Here is a 25,690-nt window from a genome sequence, read left to right as displayed (position 1 = left end):
TGGGTTTCCCGCTGTCCCAAGAAAACCCAGCCTGGAACAGGAGTTTGATAAAGACTTAAACAATGACTAAGTTCTTTGCACTCTTGGACCAGTCAGTATTCCGGGAATCCAGCCTTTCCTGAGGACGGCAAGGTGGTCCCAGCAGGGCTGAGCTGTCCCATGGGGTGTTTGGAGACCTCCTTGTCAATGATGGATAAATCATTTTAAAATCTCAGAAGCCTCTTAAAAATCAGTGCAAATGCTAGGGTAACTTTCCAGAAACCTACAACCTCCAGATGGGTCCCTGGACCAGATAAGTCCTGAAATCTAGAGGGCCCTGCCTCTCCAGAACATCAACCAGTCCCATCTCCCTACCTCATATTATAGACAGGCCCCTTCCAACATGAAAAAGTTAGAATGGGCATAGCCCAAATACTCCTAAAGAGTAGAACAGAAAGATCGAAGTTATACAGAGAAGGCAGGGTTTAGCAAACGAATATGATTGCTGAATCATTAAATTGATATTTCTTTTAGTCTCCAGTATCTCAGAACAGGTAGAAGTAAAAACCTAAAATTGTGGAATTGTCACCCGTATCAAACTCTGAAATCTGTTCTACAACTAATTATTGTGCTGTGCTTTGAATTTTATTGCTTTTTTGTATATATGTTATTTTTCACAAAAAAAGAAAAAAGTTGATTGTGATGATAAAAAAAATATTTATTCCTTCTAGCTTCCTATATTCTAGAACAACTAGAAGGAAAAATCTGAAAGGATAGTCTGGTAGCCCATGACAGACTCTGGGATGTGTTCTGTAACTTCTTGCTGAAAAGTGCTTTGAAAACTATTGCTTTTTTCTTTCTTTGCTTTGTACATATGTTATATTATACAATAAAAAAGTTAAAAAACAAAAACAGTAGAAATGATCTACAAGTAGATACAGAGGAAGAGATATCAGATTTCACCAAAATTTTGGTATTTGTCTCCAGGGGACGAGACTTTAGTTAACTTCTATTTTCTTTTTTTATATAGTTTACAAATATTCAACAATCAAAAAAACAAGACTTTTTCATTGCTACAAAGATAATACATGCTGCCATATGTATATATGAAACAACATAGAAAAGTAAGAAAGAAAAAGTTCCCCCAAATTCCATCAGCCAGAAACAACCTCTGCCAGCAGGCAAAAAAACATTATTTTAGATTTCTCTATGATATACCCATTATATACAATTTTATGTAAAAGGTGGTAGAGAATATATGCTATCTAAAATAAGGACAATGTTTGGGTCTGCTCTCGAATCCAATCATTTAAAAAACTAACTGTGGGCAAAGTTTTAGTAATAGAAGGTGGTGATAGCAGCACATCATTGTAAATATAATTATCACCACTGAATTTCATATTTTGAAAGCCATTAAAATGATTCATTTTAGGTTGTATATATGTTACCAGAATTTAAGAATAAAACCAATCTTAGAACTGAACAACACAAATAGTCAACCTTAACGTTAAGGGTAATGTACTGTCTGCATGATTTTTCTATAAACCTACAACTGCTCTAATAAAAATAAAAATAAGTAAATAAAACAACTAACCATGGCAGAAAGACTCACTGCTTATTGCTGATGTTCTCAGTCCCCATAACGGAGCCTGGCATACAGTTGGTGCTCAATAAATTTTCACTGAATAAGTGCAATACAATAATAGGGTTTTTTTTTTTCTTTGATGGGCATATATGCATTTAATGCAATTCCGGTTATCTCAGTGTGGCTGCACAAGTACAGGACATTAAAGCAAGGCAAGGATATCAGGAGGTGGCGTTCATATTAAAATCTGCCCACTGCAGTCAGCCTTCTGTTCCCCAGTGATTTCCATTCCCATCACTTCCACGTACAAAATAATAGTTTTGGGGGCAGTTATCTCTAAGTGATGGAGCAAAGGGTGAGTTAGGTTTTTTTCTTCCTTCGACTTCTCTATACACCCCAAGCTTTCTATAGCATGCCTACATATACTCTTTCACAACTGAAAAAAGTCCATTTTTAAATAACAGGCTGCATAAAAAACAAAAAGGCGGGGCGGGCCGCGGTGGCTCAGCGGGCAAAGTGCTTGCCTGCTATGCCGGAGGACCTCGGTTCGATTCCCGGCCCCAGCCCATGTAACAAAAACGGAGAAACAGAATACAATAAAACAAGAAAATGTTTAAAAATGTTTCCCTTCCTTCCTTCTCTCTGTCTTTCCTTTAAAAAAAAAAAAAAAAAGGTCAGAAGAGAGCAGCCGGACGCCAGACCATGAGGTGGGGGTCCTGTGTGTGGACGCAAGCTGGGGGACTTGGGGTCTGCAGGGTCCCCAGCTCAGCCTGCGGAAAGGCCAGATGAGAGTTTTCGCAGCAGGCCAGGCCTGCGGGACCCGGGACCCGCATCCCAAGAGTCAGTCTGTCTCTGCGCTTTGTTTGGACGCTTGGGGTTCATTTGGCCGTTGCCTGCCCCTAGTGTTCAGTTTTGGAATGACAGCCAGTCCCACGTCCGCTGCGGAGACCTGAGGGGAAGCTGCTTGTGGCCTCGACGTAGGGGAGAATATTTGTGGAGAAGCAGCACCCCCTGTGGGTCCGCCGGAAACAGAACAGCCCCTCTCCACCAGAGAGGAGAAACAAAGGGACAGACAACCGCCCCCTCTGAGCCTGGAAGCTCTTGCAGAGCTAAACTTGGTAGGTGTGTGGTTGTGTGGGGATATATGTATATATGAAGCGGCTCCTTTGCAGTTCCGACGGGGGTGGGCTACGAACAAACCCGCTGGACCCACAAACCACCTTCCCTCCTCTGTCTGCTGAAATGAGCATTTATTTTGCGGCTTCCCTGAGCCTCAGGCTCATCATTTGTAAAATGGAGATATTGGATTAGGCCAGTGCTTTCCTAGCATTTTCCTAAACCTCAGAAACTCTTTCATCAAGTAAAATCTTCGCCTAAACCCATTCCTTAAAGCAGACCTTAGTGGAGGAGCTAAATCTAGTCTGGGAGGGGTAGGCCAGAGGACAATCCCATTCCAGAAATTCCTCCAGGGAAGGGAATCCCAGGCAACTGAGCCCTCTTACAGCAGGTCAGGCAGCCTCTCTGAACCTGTTTCCTTATCTGTAAAGTGGGAGTATTAATTGTACCCTCCTCAGTGGGTTGCTATGAGAATTGAAAGAGTTACTACTTGTGAAGTTCCTGGCATAGTAAGTGCTCAATAAAATGCTAGCTATGGTGGTGATGATGTTGATGGTGACACTTTAAATTCAGCCTCACATTTAGAATTAAAAGAATAAAAATGAAGGAACAATCTGCTTTTGGGGGAGAAAAATGTGGTAATTTGTAATCCAGACCTGATTAGATAGAGCAATTGTGGGAAGATGGCAGAGTCTGAAAATCCACAACTTCTGTAATAATAATTTTTTTAAACACTTTGTTAGAGATACTCATTCCTCTAAACGCACTAACGTACTTGTGGGGAATTTATACAAAGAATGTGATGTGTACTAAAAATTCAAAAGGTAAAAGCTTTTGCACAAGGATGTGCTTAAGAACTAAAAAGTGGGGGAAATCTTAATAATAGTCATTTTTAGAGCTTTTACTGTGTCCGTGGTACTCTTCTAAGAGTTTACGTTATAAAAAAAGTAATCCTCACAATTTTCCTATGAGCTAATAACTATTGTGATCATCCCATGAGGACACTGAGGCACAGAAAGGTTAAGCTACTTATCCAAGGACACACAGCTCGTTGGTGGCAAAGACAGGATTTGAACTAAGGCAGTCTGCTTGGTCGAACCTATGAAGTGACAACAGCGCTCAAAGGCCCCTAATAAGTCTAAAGGTTAGTTTGCATGAGATGCAGCCACTTAAGGGGCTTATTTGTCAAGCATCAAAAATAGCTGCAAAGACATTACAGAGTAACATGGGAAAATGCTTACAAGACAGCACACATTTTTAAACAGAGGACAAAATTGTCTATAGGATCAGATTCTAACTGTACAAGTTACGTGTACAGATAGACTCTAGAAGGGAATGCATGAAAAATAACAACAAGGTAGGAAATTGTTTTTCCATGTAACCATTTTTCTCAGATAATATTGAGATACACATATACACATACATACAAAGTTTCCTATACCTGAGGAGGAGGAAGAGGAAGAGGAAGAAGAGGAGGAGGAGGAAGAGGAGGAGGAAGAGGACTTGTCTCGCTCATATTGTTTTGAGGAAGAGAATCCAGTCTTTCCATCTTGCTCGTGGAAATCCATCTGTCGGTCTGGGAGGCACACAGAGGCAAAGGGGTGAGTGCTTTCCACCCCTCCTGCCCCAGAGGGCACTGCCCTCTCCCCGGGGGTCTGCTGGGACTTCGAGAGCCAGGAGTGACCAGATCCTCTGGGGTTCTTTTCGCAAACACCCAGGGCCACTGGAAAGTACAGGTGGCCCAAACTCTTGGAGGACCTTGGAGCCCTCTGAATGTGAACTCCAGAAAGCAGCTTCTAAGCCCCATGCCCTTGCCAGAGATTACGAGACTCTGTAGAGTAGCCGTCAACTGAAGGCTCTCTGAAAGTTATAGGGCAAATGGGATTTTATCAAGTCCTAAACCTTGCCATCCCCCTTTTCTGGGGCCAGACAGGACCCTTCTCACCTTTTGGGGGACTGTCTGGGAACTTACCTTCCTGCTGGCCCAAGTCTCCAGAGCCTCCCTGAAGTATGGGGAGCAACTGAGGGTCCCTGCAACTAAAAAGTTCTGGGAAACAGCCTGGATCAAGCACATATGCATGTGTGCATGTGTGTAAGAGCACTACTCCCCTGGCTGCTTCCACTGACTTGAGCCATTGTGCCACCTGAGCTGACCAGGATCTTTTCCTGTCCCACCTACTTCTGGACTCCATCTCCCAGGCCCAGAGGGTCAGAGGAGGTATACATACAGTCTTCATCTTTTATTTCTCCGTGGACTCGACTGTGGTCTTCAGTCTGGGAGGAGAATTCTGAAGTCTCCATGGTCTTCCCTGGAGGAATAACAACACATGATATCGCCTTAGTTAATATCCTTAATATATAAAGAGCTTGGCAAATAAATAAAAAGATAAACATCCACTATTCACAGGAACAAGAAAAATAATTTATCAATCATCTATTTGACACTAAGAACTTATTTATTTTTTAAGGTGCTATGTTTATACCGAGGTTATGTTTATTAGAACTATCCTTAAATTTTAGAGATTAAAAATTCTGATATATTTATGGTTAAATTATATGATGTCTGAGATTTTCTCTAAAATAATCTCTTTGGGGGCTTGGGGGAAGTAGATGAGGGTCCAGATAAAACAAAGGTAACCATGAGTTGATAACTGCTGGAACTATATGAAAATATAAAGAGCGACTATTTCTGGGTGGTAGGAATATGAGTGCTTTTATTTTCTAATTTTTACTTTGCATCACCTAAATTTTTAACAGTATTGCGTTTGTTATAATAAAATAACCAATAATTTCTCATTGCTTAAAAATGTTATACTGTCTCCATCAGTATAGCGCTTAGCAGTTTTACAAAGGGCTATGTATACAAAGAATGTCTCAATGGATCCTTATAATAACCCTGCAAAATAAGTTTTATTATTTTATTATTCCCCATTTTATATAAGGCTGAGAATATTCTATTGTATGGATATCTCACATTTTGTTTTACTCCATTCACCTGCGATGGACATTTGGGCTGTTTCCACCTTTTAGCTATTGTGTATATAACTGCTATGAACATTGGCAAACAAGTAGCTGTTCGAGTCCCTGCTTTCAGCTCATTTGGGGAATATACCTAGAAGTGGAATTTCCAGGTCATATGGCAATTCTATGTTTAACTCTTCAAGGAAACACCGAACTGCTTCCCATAGTGGTTGTGCCACTTTACATTCCCACAGGCAGTTCACAAGGGTTCGAATTTCTCCATATCTAGAGGATTCTCTCTTAATCCATTTCAAGGCTCAGAAAGACTCCGAGTCAGACTCCTGGGTCTAAATCATGTCTCTGTAACTTCTAGCTCTGACGGTTTGGGCAGATGATGTAGCTTTTTGCGGGCCTCAGCTTCCTCATCTGTAAAATGGGCACACTAATTGCACTTATCTCATAGTGTGCGAAAATGGCGTGAATGAACACACAGAAAGCATTTAGGATGGTGGTTGGTATAGAGCAGGTGTTGGATAAATACTAGCTGAGATGGGTTATTATTATTCCAGTTGGGGGAGGCAGGTGGGGGAATCTCTGGGCTAAAAAGGACAGTATTTGGTACAGTGGAAAGAGAATGGGCTTCTGGGTTCCAGGCTAAACAGGTTTTAGTTCTACTTCTGTGACCAACGTGCAAATGACCTTGGACAGATTGATTCCTTTCTCTAAGCTCTAGTTCCCTCATTGGTGAACTAGGGATGGCAGTTTCTCAGACAGAAAGATGGACAGAAAACCTGCCCTTAGTGGAGGCTCAGAGGATGGTTTCCTCTTCTTTAAATCTCCCTAAAAACTTCAAACATTCCGTGTCCAGCCCATAGCGGTCCACCCCCCATCTCCTGGGTCCCAGGCTCTATTACCCTTTACTAAGATAAAAATTCTCATTTCTTGGGGTAGAATTCAGCTAAGCATTAGGAAATTACCAGCCAATTAAATGAATTGCTATCACAGTATGAATGATGGATAAACCTAGGCTTCCAGGGAATAGTTACATTTTGAAAGGACTCTTGGTATAAAGCAGGCGCCCCATATACATTGGCTGAAATCGTCTCTAATGGTGGAATTTCAGGTAGAGTAGAGACAGACATCTACAGTCGTATGAGAGAAAGAGAGCTGCCAACTGGTGCAAATACATCAAAAGTTCACCAAGTGGTGACCTTTCTCTTATCCTATCTCTTTCCTGCTCTAGCCAATCTTGCTTCTCAGCAGCCCCCCCACCCCCACCCCCCGGTTGCACACAGCATTTCCACCCCGGCCATTATTTCCTATTATCGAAATTGTATCAGTCCTTCCAGGCACAGTTCAAACACCACCTCCTTCATGAAGCCTCTTTTATCTCCTCCCCCGCCTTCTTTCTTACTAACAAAACTAGAATTTTGTTCTTCCAGCCACACATTAGATACTTATTCTCCCAGTTTCCTGTGCATAATAATTATGGGTAGCTATGTAACCCAGTTTCATACAATGAGAAGTGACCAGAAGTCTGCTGGAGCCTGGAAAGGGAGGGTTTTACTTCTCCTAATAAAAGAGGCAAATGGCGCCAATGTTGTGTTTTGCCTCTTCTTCCTGCCTCAAACACAGATGTGATGGCAAGAGCAACAGTGGCCATTTTGTGACCATGAGGAAGAAGAAAAAAAAAAAAAAGCAAATGCTTTTTTGTTGAGCTGCTGAGCCATTGCCAGCAGCTGCCTGCTTTCTTTTTTAATTGAGAAAAATGAACCCCATTTTATTTATCTATAGTCAGGATTTTGGGCCTTTACAGCCAAACACAATTCTGACTGACACAGCTTCCCTCTCCTCAATACTAATTGAGTGCTTACTTGCCCTAGCACTGGGGATACCATGGTGAATAATTCACAGTCTTGTCCTCAAGGATTCAAGGTGGACCAGGGGGCTGTGGGAGGGACCCATACCAAGGTCAGTCAGGGAAAGTTTCTGATGGAAGGGATGCTAGGATTGAGTTTGGAAGGATCAGAGGGAACAGCATGTGCAAAGCTCAGAGATGGGGGCAGGGGTCATGGCTAACATGGGAAACAGTTGGTAGGAAGTTGCTCTAGAGAGGAATGGGATTTGGGGGAGGCCCAAAGGGCAACGACACCCTGTCCCCTGGCACATTGTTTTTTTTTTTTTTGCATGGGCATGCACTGGGTCTCAAACTCGGGTCTCGGGCATGGCAGGTGAGAACTCTGCCTACTGAGCCATCGTGGCCCACCCTGGCATATTGCTTTTTTGTGCTTCAGTCAACTCTGCCTTGCCCCATACTCTTCTTCCTCAAGGTGGGACACCTTGTTGCACCAGCCCAGGGTCACCATTTCTATTAACCTTCAGATCTCTCCTCTCAGGATGCAGCAGAGAATCTGATGTACCCAAGGTTTGTCTCCTGTGCTGGACCCTGAGCTCAGCAAGGGAAGAGACTAAGGCTGAATCATCTCTGTGTCATCTGAACCCTGCACAGGGCCTGGCACAAAACAAAAATGATAATAAGTGTAACAATAACACTAGTAAACAGTTATGAGTGCTTACCACCTACCAGGTACTGTTCTAAGCACTTTACATGTGGTAACTCAGGTATTCACACGACAACCCTTTGAGGGGTCAGGCACTAGGGCTTGTGCCCATTTTATAGGTAAGACTACTGAGGCACAGAGAAGCTAAGAAACTTATCTGAGGCCACACAGCTAGCAAGTGGTTGAGCAGGGGGAGTTGCCCGGTCTATGATGAGAGCCTCTTCCCTTCCCAGACCCCTGTCATTAGCACAAGGAAAGAGGCCACAAACAGTCATCAGAGTGTTATGCAAATGATGCTGACTTGGCTTATATTTAGCCACCAGTGGGGTTCTAAGTAAGTGTTCTCCTAGCCAAGAAACTTCCATCAGCTGGGGGGAGATGGCGCTATCCCAGAGGTAGAACCCAAGGTAGCCCTGTTTCACCTTTTAATGTCCATGCCCCATCCCTCCTCCATCTGCAGTGCTGCTATGAGAGAGGATATTAGAATAAAACAGAATTTTTAAAAATCACACTTAAAGAATAGAAAAAATGAAGACTCAGCCCACAGGACAAAGCTTAACACAAAGGGACAGAGTAACAATGGTGGAACATTCGGGTGCTGGCAACACTTTACTGGGTTTGGGGGAAGGGCTCCTAAAATCTCAAGCTCACAGCATGTGACTTCCTTTGAGCCCAGGTGGGCCGTGGGGAACTGAGACGAGAGAAGTGAAGAAAGAAGCAATCAAGCAGGGGACAGCAAGAGAGCACACGTGGCTCGTTACCTACGGTCTCACTGAATCCTCACAGGAAGAAACTGAGGTCCAGGTATGCAAGGGAACTTGTCCACTTTATAGATGGACCCGAATCCAGTCCCTGCCCAATAAATGCCCCTGTTCCCAGGCCACTCCCCAGCTGAGAGGCCCCTGCACCCACCCCAACCCGTCAGGTGGTTCCCATATCTAACGCTGATCCCACAAGGAAATGGAACGTCTGACTTTCAGCTGCTTTTCTTGGGAAAAAAAAAAAAAAAAAAGCACCCAGCCCTGCTGAATCACCCACGGTGCCAGGGCCTCTGCACCCACGGGGCTTGCTCAACTGGATTTCCTCTTCAGTTCGGCCCAGATTTCCTGGCTACTGCCTGGCAAGGGCCTGAGCTGCATGTGAGAGGAATATTAGGGTGCCCTTTCCCCTCCCAGCTCACCTGATCCTCGCATCAATCTGGAAAGAGGCAGAGGGGGAATTATTGCCCTATTTTACAAATGGGGAAATGAGGCCCGGAAATAACTTGCATGGGGTCCTGGAGCAACCCAGGAGCAAAGCTGCCTCGAGAACCCTGTCTTTTGATCCAAGAGCTGCTTAGCTTTCCTAAGCATCCCACCTTGGAGGGGGTGGCGGAGACGACTCAGCCTGAGTTGGATTTCAGCAGGTGGCAACAGGCTGAGAGGGATGAAGCATTTATTGGAGGAGGGGGGTGGCATTGGGCAGTGAAGGCCGAGGAGCCCCGTGGGGCTGGGGGAAAGCTCACCCTCGATCTTGAATGCCAAGTAAACGATGGCCAACTTATCCCACAGGTGGGTTGTGAGGACCCCAAACTCAGGGTGAGCTAATGAAACCCAGGTTGAGAAATGGGGTGGGAAGGGGACAGAACGGGCGCTTGCTGTTTTGCCCCCGTGGCATCTGAGCCCTCTTTCTCGGGTGATTGATTGTACCTGATTTTGCCTTCAGGAAATCCACCTGACTTGAGACAGGAGTGACCCAAATCCTAAAATACTGGACCTGATTTGCCCTGACACCTGTCCTTTTGCTTCTGCTCCCTGGCCACCATCTACTCTGAACTCTGGGTCCTTGGCAATTCCCTCTGTTCTGGGAGACCCACATATCCTTTCACTAAAGTTCTTTTTTTTTTTGCTGGTCTGAGATGGTTTCTGTGACTTGCCAGCAAAGCACTTTAGTTGAGACAAGTGCACAGGCGAGGGCTCTGAGATTCCGGGCAAGGCAGAGCAGAGTCCCGGGGCAGGAAGATTTCTCTTTAGCCCCCAAGGTAAGATTTGGGGTCCCTGTGCCTCCATAGGTGGTGTGCCCCCCCAACTGAACTCTAGGTTGGGTCAGGGACCTCCTAGGGAAAGCCCCCCACTCCCCCACTTTCCCTCCCACCCCCAGCAACTCTCACCCTGTATTCTTGCTGAGGGCAGAGACCATTTTAGACCTGGTTCAGTTCTGTATTTGTTTTCTAATGTAACAAATTACCACAAACTTTATGGCTCAGAACAACATATATTTAACATCTCACAGTTCTATCGGTCAGAAGTCTAAAGCAGGTCTCACTGGGCTAAAATCAAGATGTCCCCAGGGCTGGGTTCCTTTCTGGAGGCTCTTTAGGGGAGAACCTGGCTCCTTGCCTTTGCTGCTTCTATTGGCCGCCCACATTCCTTGGTTTGTGGCCCCTTTCCCTTGTCAAAGCCAGCGATGTTAGGTCAGGTCCTTCTCACACTGCATAGCTCTGATCTCTAACTCTCGCCTCCTCCCTCTTCCACTTTTAGGGACACCCGTGATGCCACTGGCTCACCCAGGTCATCCAGGGTAACCTGCCTTTGTTAAAGTCAGCTGATTAGCAACCTTAATTGCACTGGCTGCCTTCATTCCCCTTTGCCATATATTGTACCACAGTCCCAGGTTCTGGGGATTAGGGCATGGACACCTTTGGGGGGCCACAAGCTCTAACCTCAATGCCTCGCCCCCTTGACCCTGCAGATGCTGGATGAGTTTCCCTCACCGAGTCTGCCACGCTGCAGGACAAGCCCAAGCTCCAAAGTCAGGAAGAGGACTCCAGTGCCTTCCTCTCCAACCAACCAAAGCCCAAGCCTTCCACAGGGAGTCGTTTCTCTGCTCCCCGGCCTCCCTCCCAAGAGGCCCCATAAGGGGAGCGAAGGCTTTGGAGCTGCCCAGAACTAAGCTTCCTGTACCCACCCCTTAACTACCTGGCTCCTCAGCCTTAGTTTTCCCACATATAAAATAGGTTATTAATAGCTGTATCTCAGAATGTTGTGAGGATTCAACAATACAGTGCCTATCACAAACTAGAATATTGGCACTTGATAAATATCGTGTCCCCATCCCCTTTCCCATGCCCAGTGTCTCCCAAATTTAGCTAATGATCAGATTTTCCTGGGAGTACTGTTAGTGTAAATCCCCAAAACTCTCTCCTTTGAAGATTTTTATTATTCAGAGGTGTCTGGTGTTAGGACCACGATTAGGGTTAGGTTGTGACTCAGGGAAATCTCTACTGTTAACAAGAACTCCACATGCTTAGCAGAGTGTGGTCCACTCAGACCACCAGAGCCTCCTAGTTGAATGTTATAATAGTCTCCCGAATGGCCTCCACCACCTCCCGTCCTCCAAACATTGCTAGATTGCCCAGAGCCCCAGTATTTTCTATCTGTATGATTGGTTGGCTTGCATGCTAAGAGGCTCTTCTAGCTCAGACATTCTCAGATGCTAAAGCTCCCCTCCAGTTAAAGTCTCCAAGGATCATCCACTCAATCAATAAAGAACTTTGTAACTCAGCTTGATGTGACCTGCAAGATGGTCCAGAACAACATGTGCATACAGTATCTTGCAGGGAACAAGAGTAGACCCTTGAAATACTCCAAGAAAAAGAGGATTTTGCATTCAAATAAGTGTGGGCAAGACTGTCTTCCATAGCCTGCTCCCTCTTGAAGCTTCCTAAGATGCAGCAGCATATTAAAGGCTCTGAGAAGGCCTGCAGGAGGGAAAGGGGTTTCACTTTCTTTAGTGTAATCCTGCCCCAAACTCTGCAAGGGCACACCCTTTTTTACCCAGATCGCCATTCAATGTCTTTCTACACAAAGCTTTGGGGGATACCATCTGGTTCGGTCCAGGCCCAGGGACTTGCATTGTCCCCTTTCTCATTGCCACTGCCTCGATCAGGACAGTTAGGGGAGAAGATGAATCCGAAACAGAGTCTGGGAACCCAGGGGCATGGAACAGAGATAGTCTTTTCATCACACCCGGGATTCTGAAGATTGGACAGTGTATTCTCTCAGCACCATGAGAGCCCACTTCAGGGCACAGGCTTGGAAAGCCTGGGAGAGGAAGGTGACAGCCAACGGTCGCAAGACCTGGGACAGGACCATGGCCTGGTTCTGCCATTAACCCACTCTGGGCCCTTGGGCAAATCACTTCCCTCCTTTAGGTCCTCTTTCTTGTCCACAGAACTGTCACAATATCACTCACTAATGGTTTGGGGACTCAAATGGGGTTATGGGTAAAAAAGTTCATTTTAATACTAGGATGCTATTAGCCAGGACACTATACCGAGAGGTATATTGAGTGATTAAAGCCACTCAGACCATGAGGTCTGACAGAGCTAGGTTCATGGCATGTTTTACCATTTCACTTCCTATCTCTGTGACCATGGACAAATAACTCTACCTCTCTGAGCCTCAGTGTTCCCATCTGTAAAATGGGGATCGTGTCACTATCTTGCAGGATTGTTGTGAGGATTAGTTAGATTAAAAAGGAGCTAGAAAGTATAGAATTGCCATATGACCCGGCAATACCATTGCTAGGTATCTACTCAGAGGACATGAGGGCAAGGACACAAACAGACATTTGCACGCCAATGTTTATAGCAGCATTGTTTACAATTGCCAAGAGATGGAAACTGCCCAAATGTCCATCAACAGATGAGTGGCTAAACAAGCTGTGGTATATACATACGATGGAATATTATGCAGCTGTAAGACAGAATAAAGTTATGAAGTATGTAACAACGTGGATGGAACTTAAGGACATTATGCTGAGTGAGATTAGCCAGAAACAAAAGGACAAATACTGTATGGTCTCACTGATGTGAACTGACATTAGTGAATGACCTTGGAGAAATTCAGCTAAGAGCAGAGACCATCAGGAGATAGAAATAGGGTAGAGTTTGGGTAATTGGAGCTGAAGGGATACAGATTGTGCACGGGGCTGAATGTAAAAATTCAGAAATGGACAGCACAATACTGCCTAACTGTAATACAATAATGTTAGAACACTGAATGAAGCTGAATGTGAGAATGATAGAGGGAGGAGGGCTGGGGGCATAAATGAAATCAGAAAGAAAGATAGACGATAAAGACTGAGCTGGTATAATCTAGGAATGCCTAGAGCGGACAATGATAGTGACTAAAAGTACAAATTAAAAAATGTTTTTGCATGAGGAACAACAAAGGAATGTCAATATTACAGGGTGTTGAAAATAGTAATTCATATTTTAAAACTTTAACTTATGTGTAAGACAAAAGCAAAAAATGCTTATTTGGTACAAAATTTTTAAAAAAGTAGTGGCTTCTCAATAGCATATCATTTTAATTATAACCATTACCTGATACAGGGAAAACTAAAAATATATATATATATATATATATATATATATATATATAAAGGAGCTAGATTCTGAGTTCCAAGGGGGCGGAATCATATCTTTCTTGCTCCTTGCTATAATCTAGCTCTTGGTTTCTTTTTAAGGAAAAAGAAACCACAAAATGCAGAGCATAAGAGCGTAAAGAAATAATGTCAGGTCTGCCAAGATTCTTTAGCATCTCCCTGTTTCTGTTATAAGAACTTCCTCTACTTGCCCACATCCCTTTTCCCCCATCATCCTCCCCTCTCCTGCTCCAAGCCCTCCTACCCCACAAAATCTCCAGATTTGGAGGGCTTCCCCCTCCCCAAGCTAGAATTCCACAATGATGCAACCAGAAGGACCCTCAGAACAAAACTGAGGCCCAGAAAGGGAAAGGGACTCACCTAAGGCCACACAGCAAGGAGTCTGGCTATGAGCTCAGCTCATAAGCTCACCTAAAAGGAACCACACAGAAGGGAGAGAAGGAAGATGCCACAGTTTCCACCTCCTCCCATATGTTGTTCCAAATCAGTCCAGGCAGCTTAATGGTGTCATGACAGCCCACACTGCCCAGCCAGCTAACCACAAACCAGATGGACCTGCCACAGATCTGGGGTGAACCTGTGGCCACAGAACACCTGAGGATGCTGTCAGGGCCTGGGGGTTGGGGTTGGGAGGTGGTGGGGAGCCCTGGGGATGCAGCATGGCACCTGGCTGAAACAAGAAGATGAGAAGGTCCAAAATCAACTGTATGCCCAAGTTCCAAAATAAAAACAGTGAAGAAAGAGGATGGGGGAGCCCAGCTTGGAGGCCTTTCATACAGATAGATCTCGGATTATTTTTAAAAGACAATCTGCAAGGTATGTAAATGTTAGCACAAATGTTAGCACGAGCATCTAGCTTGGTGTCTCCAATGCAGTAGCTGCACAACCAGGGTTTATTCAAGTGCAGTATGAGCCAACAGGGTCATAGAGTTGCACAGCAAAGCTAACACAGCCTTAGGTCATATTAACAGAAGCACAGAGTCTACAGTGAGGAAGGTGACCCTGCTCCTCTTACCCCCCTCCTCCATCCTGGGCCTACTCTGTAGGCTTGGTCATTGTCCCCAAGTCTCTGCAAGGCAAGGCCACTCCAGGACAGGGGACCAAATGGAGGTGTGAGCCCAGAGGAGTCAGGACATTGAAGGCCTCTGGGCAGATGCCAGCTCAATATGTAAAAGAATTTTCTAAAAATGAGGGCCATCCAAATGTGGACCAGGCTGCTTTGGTGTAGTCATGAGCACCTGGTCATGAAAAGCAGGCAAGCAGAGGGGTGGCAGGGTCAGCTGAGATGTCCTTAGCTCAGATTCTATTCATCTCTCAAGCAATAGTCTCCAAAATGCAGGAGGAAAATAGCAATTCATCTCTAGCTACTTAATTTTTAATTAAATACAGTTCGTATATAGTTCACCCCTGACGTGCATCCTTACCCCCTATTTCAGACATGGCATGGCATGCCCACTACGGGAGGGGATCCCCAGAGGCAGTGGAGAGCCCCACAATGTAGGCACATCAACTGTGCTCGCCTGTCTCGTTTTTACATGCTCAGCATGTGGCCATATATTGCAGCATCCTGGAGCGCAGTGGTGTGGATTTGATGATCAAGCGATGCAGCTGCTAGTGCATCAGGCCCCACAGAGTGGACAGGCGGCTTCCCAGAAACCGTGGATGGAAATGACACTAATTGTGAAAGTACAAGCTAGTGACGGGAAGACTGTGGGACAGGCTGGCCTCCTGCTCCCAGTTCAAGTTCTGCATCAGCCACTTACTGAGTTTAAAAAAGAACACACGTTCGAATTAGATACCTCACACACACACACACACACACACACACACACACAATTGGTTACTGAACTAAGAAGAAAATAATTTGAAATGGGTGATGAAATTTACCCTACAGGCATACCATGTTTTATTGCGTTTCACAGATACTGCATTTTTTACAAATTGAAGGTTTGAGGCAACCCCATGTGGAGTAATTCTATTGGTACATTTTTTTCCCAGATGTATGTGCTCATTTAGTGTCTTTGTGTCACATTTTAATTAAGGTATGCACATTAAAAAATTTTTTTATTTAAAAAGTTAAAAAAAAAACAATATACTTAGAACCACCAAAAACGGATATCTTAGTTAAGCTGACTTAGTTAGTTTAACCATTGCACATTGTTTTTGTAGACATAATGCTATTGCACACTTAATAGACTACAGTAATGTAAGCATAACTTTCATATGCACTGGAAAACAAAACAAAATCATGTGATTCATTTTATTGCAATATTTGCTTTATTGTAGTGGCCTGGAACCGAAGCCGCAGTATTTCCGAGGTATGCCTGTGTGTGTATATTGAGCCTTGAGACATTGGCTAGTGATTACAGTGCCTCTGTACAACTGATCAATCTATCAATATGCATACAATGGAAAGTATCTAAAACATTGTCCCTGATAATAGTGTGCAATGAAGAAAGTTTGGTGACTGCTGTTCTAGATGCGTAGTCCTAAACACTAGAGGATGCTATTCCTTGTTTGGGTTTTGGGGTCTGAGCAGAATTTGTTTCAGATTTAGGAAGAAAGAAAACCTAGGGGCAGGTGTGCCCCCAATAAAACTTTTTTTTGAGGCCCCAAGGGTAAGTTTGAAGATTAATAGGAAAAAAAGTCGTAAAGGGTTCCCCGGTTCTGATTCTCCAGGTGGACTTCTGTTTAAACACAGCCAGAGCCAGTATCTTCTCTTTTTGTCTCTCTGCTCTCTCTCTCTCTTTCTGTCTCTCTCTCTCACACACACAATTGCCAACAACAAAACCCAGGAAATTAGCAGTCTGGTGCAAGCCTGAGAATCCTCACTCATAAGACGGGCATGCCTACAATTCAACAATAACAAGACAAATAAACCAATTTAAAAATGGTCAAAGAATGTGGATAACATTTATCTAAAGAAGATACACAAATGGTTAATAGCACAGGGAAAGAGCTCAACACCATTAGCCATTAGGGAATCCAAATCAAAACCACAATGAGACACCACTTCTTCACACCTACTAGGATGGCTAAAAATAAGAATTACAGACAATAACAAGTGTTGACAAGACTGTGGAGAAATCAGAACTCTCATACATTATTGGTGGGAATGCAAAATAGCACAGCTGCTGTGCAAGACAGTTTGGCAGTTCCTCAAAATGTTAAACACCAAATCAGCATGTGACTCATCAGTTCCACTCCTAGATACATACACTCCAAGGGACTGAAAACATACACCCCCACAAAAACTTGTACACGGATATTCACAGCAACATTATTCACAACAGACAAAAAGTGGAAACAACCCAGATGTCAATCACTGATGAACGGGTAAATACAATGTAGTATATCCATCTATACAGTGGAATATTATTCAGTCGTAAAAAAGGAATGTGGTTCTGATACATGATACCACATGGATGAACTTTGCAAACATTATGCTAAGTGAAGGAAGCCAGAAACAAAAGACCACAGTTGTAGGATTCCATGTATATGAAATGTCCAGAATAGGCAAATCCATAGCAACAGAAAAGAGATTAGTGGCTGCCTAAGGCTGGGGAGAGGGAAGCGTAGTGAGTTACTGCTAATGGGTACAGGATTTCTTTTGGGAATGATGAAAATGTTCTAAAATTAGATTTGATGAATGTTGAACCACTGTGAGTCTGCTAAAAATCACTGAATTGTACACTTTGAAAGGGTGACTTTAATGGCGTGTGAATTTTATCTCAATAAAGCTGTTCTTTAAACAAGAAGAATGGGCACGTCCCTTAGCACACAGGGTGGTTCTGAAATGGAACTTAAACTGGTGAGTTGGACAATGCCAAGCTGGTGTGTAGGAAATACTGCTTTAAGTCGGTGGCTTTGAGAGGATTTCAAAGCATAGGTAACCCAGTGTCCTTAAGGAGCTGGATTGACTAGGAATTTCAGAGCCAGAAGAGGGTCTCATTAATTATAGATCTGTTGGGTTTAGACCCCAAATGGAATGCTCCATGCTTCACCACAACTCCCCCAAACACCCATGTTCTTGATTCCCTGGTTAAGGCCCTGAACTTTTTGGTCAGTTTCTAAATAAAATAGATACAATAATAAGCAAAAGAGAGTATTCCTTCTCCTCCCCCTTGAAAGGAGAATAGATTGGCTTTAAAGCCTGGAAGCACCTCTGGCAAGAGGGCCCCAGATGAGCCAAAGAAAGGCTGGGTGAGTGTCCCCGGATGAGGTCTGGTGCAGGAACCGGGAAGGTTGGGGGCTCTGGGGGCTCCGGGAAACTGCTGAGCCAGCCCTCCTCCCCGGCCACACCCCCTGTGTGAGCCTCTGACAGGCAGCAGGGTCCCTGCTTGTTGTGTTCAGCACTCTTCTCCCCAGAGGTGCCTCTGGGCCCAGGCCGAGGAGAGAGCTGATCTCTCCACACGTGCTCCGTTCCCCGCGTGCACCAGACCTGGCAGGCAGGCAGTCCCTTTAGAAGGGACGAGAGGCCGGTGGCCTGATCGAAGCACAGAGGCTAAAATATGCGGGGGGAGCGGGGGAAGAGCACCCCCGTTCCCCAAAGGCAGTGTGGGAGAAGTCTTCAGAGACCCAGTGGCACCCTTCATTTCACAAAGGGGGACACTGAGGCTCAGAGAAGTCAAGGAGTTTTCTGAAAGTCCGAAAGCAAATTAGTGACAGAGTCGAGAGCTGGTCACCCACGACGGCCCGTCACCGGCTGGCCGAGAACTCAGAACCCCCGGGAGGTGACTATTTGTCATCCTGCCCTGCTTTTTTCCAGAGATGGAGACACAGAGCGGCGATTTAAACCCAGGTCCTACGAGGAAGCGCAACGCGTCAAGCCTGCTGCCAAACCCTGCTCTCCCGGATCCCCTGGGAGCTGTCCCCGCCGCCGCCCCTCGCCCCACCTTGTGTCTGTACCTGCAGTCCTGCGAGCCGTCTGGGGAGCGCGGCGAGCTGAGCGCTGACTGCCCCGCGCCCGGCGGGGCCGAGGGAGGTGCGCGGGCCACGCCCCTGGGCCGGCGGGGGCGGGACCAGGGGCGGGGCCAACGGGGCCCAGGGGCGGTGGGGGCGGGGCGAGGCCGGGGGGCCTTGACACTACCCCTGGGCCCCACTCACTCACCCTAGTGGTATCCCTTTCCGCCTGTGCTATCGGCCCCCAGACCTTCCTGTCTGACTTGCCTCTTCCCCCTGACGCCCCAAGAGAGGCAGGTGGGGGCGACTACACCCCGGACCCCGCTCCAAGGCCACAGCCCTGTCTTCTGATCCAGGGGGCAGTGGAAGTGGGGGCCGGGGGACGTTTGTGTCACCTTTGGCTGTGCCCAGCCCTGGGAAGGGAGGAGGCCCTGTTGCGGCTGTCCCCTCTACACCATACACACACCCGCTCATGGGCTGAGACTGATTCAGACCACAACCATGTGGCCCCACCTGTCCTGGGGCCCCCAGCAGGGAAGACACAGCTGCGGATGAGCCCAGGAGGAGCTGGGTTGTTTAGGGAGTGGGACAGGAGGCCCCAGGCTCTAAGCTGCGTGGCTGTGGGAGCCTGCTGCCTCCTGGAATACAGGACTGGCAGCGCCCTCTCCCCAGGAGGAAGGAAGCTGGGCTTAAGCTAGAGGCACTTCTGAGAGCATCCACTTGCCTTGTGCAGATGGAAAAACACAGGCCCAGAGAGGGGCAAAGAGTGACCTCAACTAGCCGAGGCTGTGACATTAACCCCAGCTCAGCCTGCCGCTGTCTCTCAATTACTCATGTGGGAGCAGCACGGTAAACAAGACATGCCACTGCCCTAGGGAGCATCAAGCTGCAGGGGAGACAGGAGGTGACAAGCCCTATGGGTGAGCAAGACCCAGGGAGCTGTGAGTTCCCAGGAGGGCTTCCTGGAAGAGGAGTCATCCAGACTCTAAACTCAGGCCAAAAAATCTCACAGTCATCCTTGATTCTTCTGTCATACTCATATCTGAACCGTCTGGAAAATCCTGTTGGTCCCTCTCAGTATCTTCCTGCTCCCTACCTCTGCAGCTACCACCCTGTTCCAGCCACCATCATCACTGGTTTCCTGGCTCCTGCCCTCGCCCCCTACCGTTTGTTCTCATCATGGCTTTCAGAAGATCCTGTTTAAACCCAAGTCAGCTGGCTTTCCTCCTTTGTCCAGCATGCTGCTGTGGTTACCGCCTTACTCAGAGTAAAACCCAAGTTCCTACAATGGCCTGCAAGGACCCAAAATGATCGGCTTCCCCTGTTGCTTTCTCTGACCTGAATTCCTAGGACTTCCTCTCTCATTCTGATCCAACAACACTGAATGTTCCCCAAACACTTTAGGTGCGCTGCCTCCTCAGGGCCTTTGCACTGGCTGTTTCCTCTGCCTCAACAGCTGTTCCACCAGACAGCTCCTCTCTCACTCCTTCAGGTCTCTCCTCAAACATCAGCCTCTCCAAGTGGCCTTCCCTGACCACCCTGTTTTAAGCAGCAACCCCCACGAGAACAGTGTGGCCTCAAAAAGTTAAACATGCAGTTGGTATACACCCTGGCAATACCACTCGTAAGAGATCCAGAAGAACTGAAAGCAGGGATGGAAACTGATATTTATACACCAATATTCCTAGCAGAATTATTCACAACTGCCAAAAGGTGGAAGCCACCCAAGGGTGCATTGACAGATGAATGGATAAACAGAATGTAATACATGTCCATACCATGGAATATTATTCAGCCATAAAAAAGAATGAAGTTCTGATACATGACAACATGAATGAATCTTGAGGACATTATGTTGAGTGAAATAAGCCAGACATAAAAGGATAGATATTGTATGATCCTACTTATATGAAATATCTAAAATAGGCAGATTCATAGAGACAGATGGTAGATTAGAGGTTGTCAGAGGCTGAGGGGAGGGGGAATGAGGAGTTATTGCTCCATGGGTGCAGAGTTTCTGTTTGGGGTGATGGGAGAGTTCCGGTCGTGGAAGGTGGTGATGGTGGCACAGTGTGGTAAGTGTGATTAATGCCACTGAATGGTGCACAAAAATGGTTATAATAGGAAATGCTATGCTAGACATGTGTCGCCACAATAAAATAATAATTTTTAAAAAGTAACTCCAGAACTGCCTTTCCCTCTCTGTCTGCTTTCCATACCTATTTCCACCTGACATACTGTGTTTTTCCTTGTTGTGCACATTTCCTTGTTAGGTGCTTGCTGGCTCCAGAATCTAAGATAGTGCCTGAAATAGAGTAGGTGCTCAATAAATTTTGTTGAATGAATGTATGACCTGAAGGGCTAAACCAAGGAAGCGGGAGGAGGGCCTTCCAGGCAGAGGGAATCGTAGGTACAAAGACTTGGTGAGAAGAGACAGTGCAAGAGGCTCTGCAGAGAATTCAGTGCAGCTGTTAAGTGGGGACCCTGGAGACAGGAAGAGGGAGGAAGGGAAAGCAGGAGAGGCCAGGCCTCAGAAGCCAGACCGAGGGGCCTGGACTTTATCCTGAGAGTGATGGGGAACCCACAAAAAGAACATGATCAAGTCTGCATTTTGGGGAACACCTGGCTGCCATACTGTGGGTCAGTGGAAAGCTGCCAGGGCAGGCGATGGGTGACCGTGAGTCCTGGTGGGGGAAATGGGCACTGGCAGGGTCATGAGAAGTTTAGAGCTACACTGTCCAACCCAGTAGCCCCTGTGGTTATGGAACCCTTAAAATGTAGCTAGTCAGAATTTGGATGTGCTGTGTACGTAAAATACACACTGGATTTCAGAGACTTGGTATTTTAAAAAAAGAGTTATGAACTAGCTCATCGATAACCTTTTATATTGACTGCCTATTAAAATAATTAATATTTTAGATATATTGGGGTCAATCAAAGCTGGTATTAAAGTGCCGGAGGATAAAATTAAATCTTCATTAGAATTCATTTCAACTGCTTCTTTTGACTGTTTTTAATGTAGCTGGTAGAAAACTTGAAGTTGGACGTGTGGCTCACATTGTATTTCTCTTGGGCAGTGATGATTGAGAACTGACAGGGCTGTGGGGGTGAGGGAGGCCCTGTGTCTCGCTGCAGGTCCACTCTTCCCTCCAATTGCTCCTTTCTGATAAGGTCACATAATCAGGAGACAGAGAGAATGGGCCACGCAGAAGAGCCTATAGAATTAGTTTTCAGCTCCACATAAGCATACACTCAAATTCCTATCTTCAAAGCAAAAAACTATCCAGAAGTGAAATAGGTTGACACCATAGGCAGTGAGTCCTCCATCCCTGGAGGTATGTAAGAGGAAGCTTGAGGACCACCAGTAAGCAGAGAAAAGGTAGTTGAACTACCTTTCCAGGTGCAGCAGCAGCACCTAGAAACCTATTAGAAATGCAGATTCTTAGGCCCCATCCTGGCTGTACTGAATCATAAACTCTGGGGGTGGAATCCACAATCTGTATGTTAAGAAGTCCCCCCAGGTGGTCCTGATGCATGCTCAAGTTTGAGAACCAGCGGACTAGATGATGCGTCCTAACATTTAAAGGCTGATATGCATGAAACAGAGTAGGTGCTCAAAAAAAATAGCCACTCCCTTCCCTTTCCTTTCTAGTCCCAGGTTTAGGTTCTTTCCCCCTCTGAGCCTTAATGTGCCTCTCTGCAAAAGGAGAGTTTGCCACCTGCAGCGGCTGGGTGCTTATATATTTTTCAGACGAGGACTGTGAAGCACCTGGCACACGATGGACTCACAGCCTCAGGGCATTTCCTGCCCCTCTGCGTAGGCAGAACTGGAGGGTATGACAGAGCTGCCGGGACATAGGGAGGTCCCAGCTCACCTCCATCCTGAGGTGACCTCGCTGCCTTGTGTGTGGATGTGGTGATTCATGAGACAAACTCCCACTGTCCTGTAGCCACAGCTGGCTGCCCCAGGCAGCCAACTCAGCAGGTGAACGCGGCACCCGGCTTTCCTGCATTCCACAGCTGCCAGCTAGGGGCCCTGCTAACTCAGCAGACATGCCAGCCCTGGGGACAGCAGTTAGACAGCTGGGTCTCAGTCTCCATGTCCGAAAAATGGGGAGATTGCAGCCCCTACCTGCTGAGAGGACATTTGTGTAAAGTGGCTGGCACACACTCAGCCCTCCCTGGGCATTATCACTCTTGTGGTGAGGTTGTGGGATCCCTGGGGCTGATGGGAACACCCCCCGCCCTCAATGACTTCTCGGGTCCAAGAACTATGTAGGTGTAGGGAGGAAAGTATGTGCACCTGCTATGAGCACCCAAAAGTGGTCCTTTCCAAGAGTTCTTATTTAATCAAGAAATGGCTATCTGTGAGGACAGGGTCTGTTTTAACCGAAAACATCCATCAATGAGCCTTCTAGATCAGGGAGCGTGATTTCACCATTTCAGATGAGAAAAATGAGGATCAGAAAGACAAAATGACTTGCTCAAGGTTTCACAGCTGGGAAGTGGCTGAATTGGGATTTGAAGCCAGGGCTACCACGACTCCCAAGCCCAGCTTCTTTCCACTCCATCATAGAGAAATCTCAGCTTAACTACCCTGATTAGAAGCTGTGGTATGTGCTGCTTTTTTTTTTTTTTCCTTATTCTTTGTCTTTTTTGTTTTTAATTTTTAGTTTAAACCACCATTTTATTTTGTTCATGCTTTCATGCATCAAGAATTCAGGAATGATCCAGCCTAGCAGTTCTCATGTGGGGTCGCCCAGGCCATTGCAGCTTGTCATGGTCAGGTTCATGGGTCAACTTGGCCAAGTGGTGGTACCTGTTTGTTTGGTTGGGCAAGTGCTGGCCTGTCTGTTGCGATGAGGACATTTCATAGAATTAAATCATATCATGTCAGCTGCATCCACAGCTGATTCCATTTGTAATAAGCCAAGGGGAGTGTCTTCTGCAATGAGTGATGCTTAATCTAATCACGGGAAGACTTTTAAGGATTCAGAAGAGACAGGCTCTTCCTGCTTCAGCCAGTGAGCCTCTCCTGTGGAGTTCATCCCAACCCTCCATCGGAATCGTTGGCTTCACAGCCTGCCCTGTGGATTTTGGACCCTGCGTTCCCACGGTCACATGAGACACTTTTATAAATTTTGTATTTGCAAGTGTTCCCTGTAGATTCTGTTTCTCTAGAGAACCCTAACTAATACACAGCTTGATTCAGCCGGCTTTGCAGCCTTCTCAAGGCTGGGCTAAGCTGGGCAATGGTGGTGTGCATCAAGGGGCTGGTAGCTGACGCTGGCTCAGCCGGAGTTGTGGCTGGAGCATTATGCATCATCTTTCCAATACTTACTCTCACTGTGGTTGCATTTCCTACGTGGTGGCTGACTTCCCTCAAAGCAAGTGTCCCAAAAGAACCAGGTGGAGGTTGTACAATGTCTTTTGATCTAGCCCCAGAAGTTACAGGCAATCACTGCCATGACAGTGTTTTGTTTGTTTTTTGTTTGACAGAGCTGTTTAAAGTCTGCCACGATTCACGGGGAGAGGACATAGCTGCTGCATCTTGGTGGAAGATGTGTCACTTCGTTTGCAGTCGTGTGTTAAAATTACCGCAACATCTAACAAGTGGAATCTGAACCCAGGCATTCTGACTGATGTGTGCCATTCAAATCCATGTTTAACGTTCCCCCTGACCAAAGGGGGAAAAGAATTGTAACAAATAAAGTATCAGTGACTGAGAGAGTTCAAATAGTTGAGAGGCTACTCTGGAAGCTACTTTTTTTTTTTTTTAAGAGCACTGTTCTAGTTTGTTAGCTGCCAGAATACAATATACCAGAAACGGAGTGGCTTTTAAAAAGGGGAATTTAATCAGATGCTAGTTTACAGTTCTAAGGCCGAGAAAATGTCCCAATTAAAACAAGTCTATAGAAATGTCCAATCTAAGGCATCCAGGGAAAGATACCTTGGTTCAAGAAGGTCGATGAAGTTCAGGGTTTCTCTCTCAAGTGAGAAGGCACATGGTAAACACAGTCAGGGTTCCTCTCTGATCTGGAAGGGCACATGGCAAACACGGCATCATCTGCTAGCTTCTTCTCCTGGCTTCTTGTTTCATGAAGCTCCCCAGGAGACATTTTCCTTCTTCATCTCCAAAGGTGGACTCTGCTTCTGGCAGCTATGTTCTGCTCTGCTCTCTCTGAATCTCTTTCTCCAAAATGTTTTCACTTTTATAGGACTTCAGAAACTAATCAAGACCCACCCAAATGGGTGGAGACATGTCATCACCTAATCCAGCTCAACAACCAGTCTTGATTTGTTTACATCTCCAGGGAGATGATCTGATTACATACAGTATTGAATAAGGATGATTCTGCCTTTACAAAATGGGATTTTGATTAAAACATGGCTTTTCTAGGGTCCATACATCCTTTCAAACCAGCACAAGACCCAGCTTATTTATTGCCTTAGCCAGTTAGAAAGAATATATATATTTTAAGAAGCTATTTAGTAAAGAAATAAACTAAATAATAAGCTCACAAGGTGTTTTGCATTGTGATAGTAACAGTTTACTCAAAAGTCTTTGCCTTATCTCCTAAATTTTTTGAATGTGTTAAGGAACTTGAGTGAAAAATACAAATATTTTATTTAAAATTTAATGTTACTATTCATTGATTTTTAACTTATGAGTTTGAGAACCATTTTTCTAGTGTCATTGTGGGAGACACTAGAGGTAGAAGTAGAAGTAGAAGACAAGATAAGATATTGTTTCTTAGCAAAAAAGTTAGAAAGAACCTAAATATTTTTCACTATAGGACTGGTTAAATTGTATACTTTCCAGTAAAGGAATACCATGTGGCAGTTAAAAGTATTGAAGCAGCGCCACCTATATAGAAAAGTTTTCTTAGATACATTTCTAAGTGAAAAAAAGAAAGGTATATCAACATTGTGTTATAGTACACTACAATTTATGTTTCCAGAACATGACATGTCTAAGATCTCTGCTACATAGTAATAAATATATTCACAGAATGTCTCCCAAGGGGGATACAAATTGGGGGACAGGTGTGGAGGGAAAATGCATTATGGTCGTATTCTCCTTTGGATATTTTGAGCATGTCTTATGTGTGTATATTAATCAAAAAGGTGAATTATTTTTAAGTAGACTATGTCA

The 25,690-nt window shown here is 45.4% G+C and overlaps 1 protein-coding gene across 3 annotated transcripts in view; it reads right to left on the bottom strand.

Annotated features, from left to right (window-relative positions):
• TMEM40 (transmembrane protein 40) overlaps positions 1-18,611 on the bottom strand; it is a 38,315-nt gene extending 19,704 nt beyond the window's left edge. For 2 of the 3 annotated variants that reach the window (XM_077116491.1, XM_077116493.1), the window contains exons 1-3: positions 18,541-18,611; positions 4,909-4,989; positions 4,122-4,256 (exon numbers count right to left, since the gene is read on the bottom strand). In XM_077116491.1, the coding sequence (XP_076972606.1) occupies positions 4,122-4,256; positions 4,909-4,981 (208 nt within the window). In that variant the 5' untranslated portion in view covers positions 4,982-4,989; positions 18,541-18,611. Of the gene's footprint in view, positions 1-4,121; positions 4,257-4,908; positions 4,990-18,527 lie in introns of all 3 variants that reach the window. The other variant, XM_077116492.1, reaches the window with a different exon arrangement.
• Positions 18,612-25,690: the final 7,079 nt, after the last annotated feature.

The sequence above is a fragment of the Tamandua tetradactyla genome, chromosome 9 (genome assembly GCF_023851605.1).
Source record: "Tamandua tetradactyla isolate mTamTet1 chromosome 9, mTamTet1.pri, whole genome shotgun sequence".
Taxonomy (NCBI): Eukaryota; Metazoa; Chordata; class Mammalia; order Pilosa; family Myrmecophagidae; genus Tamandua; species Tamandua tetradactyla.
This window is presented reverse-complemented; position numbering and strand designations above follow the sequence as displayed.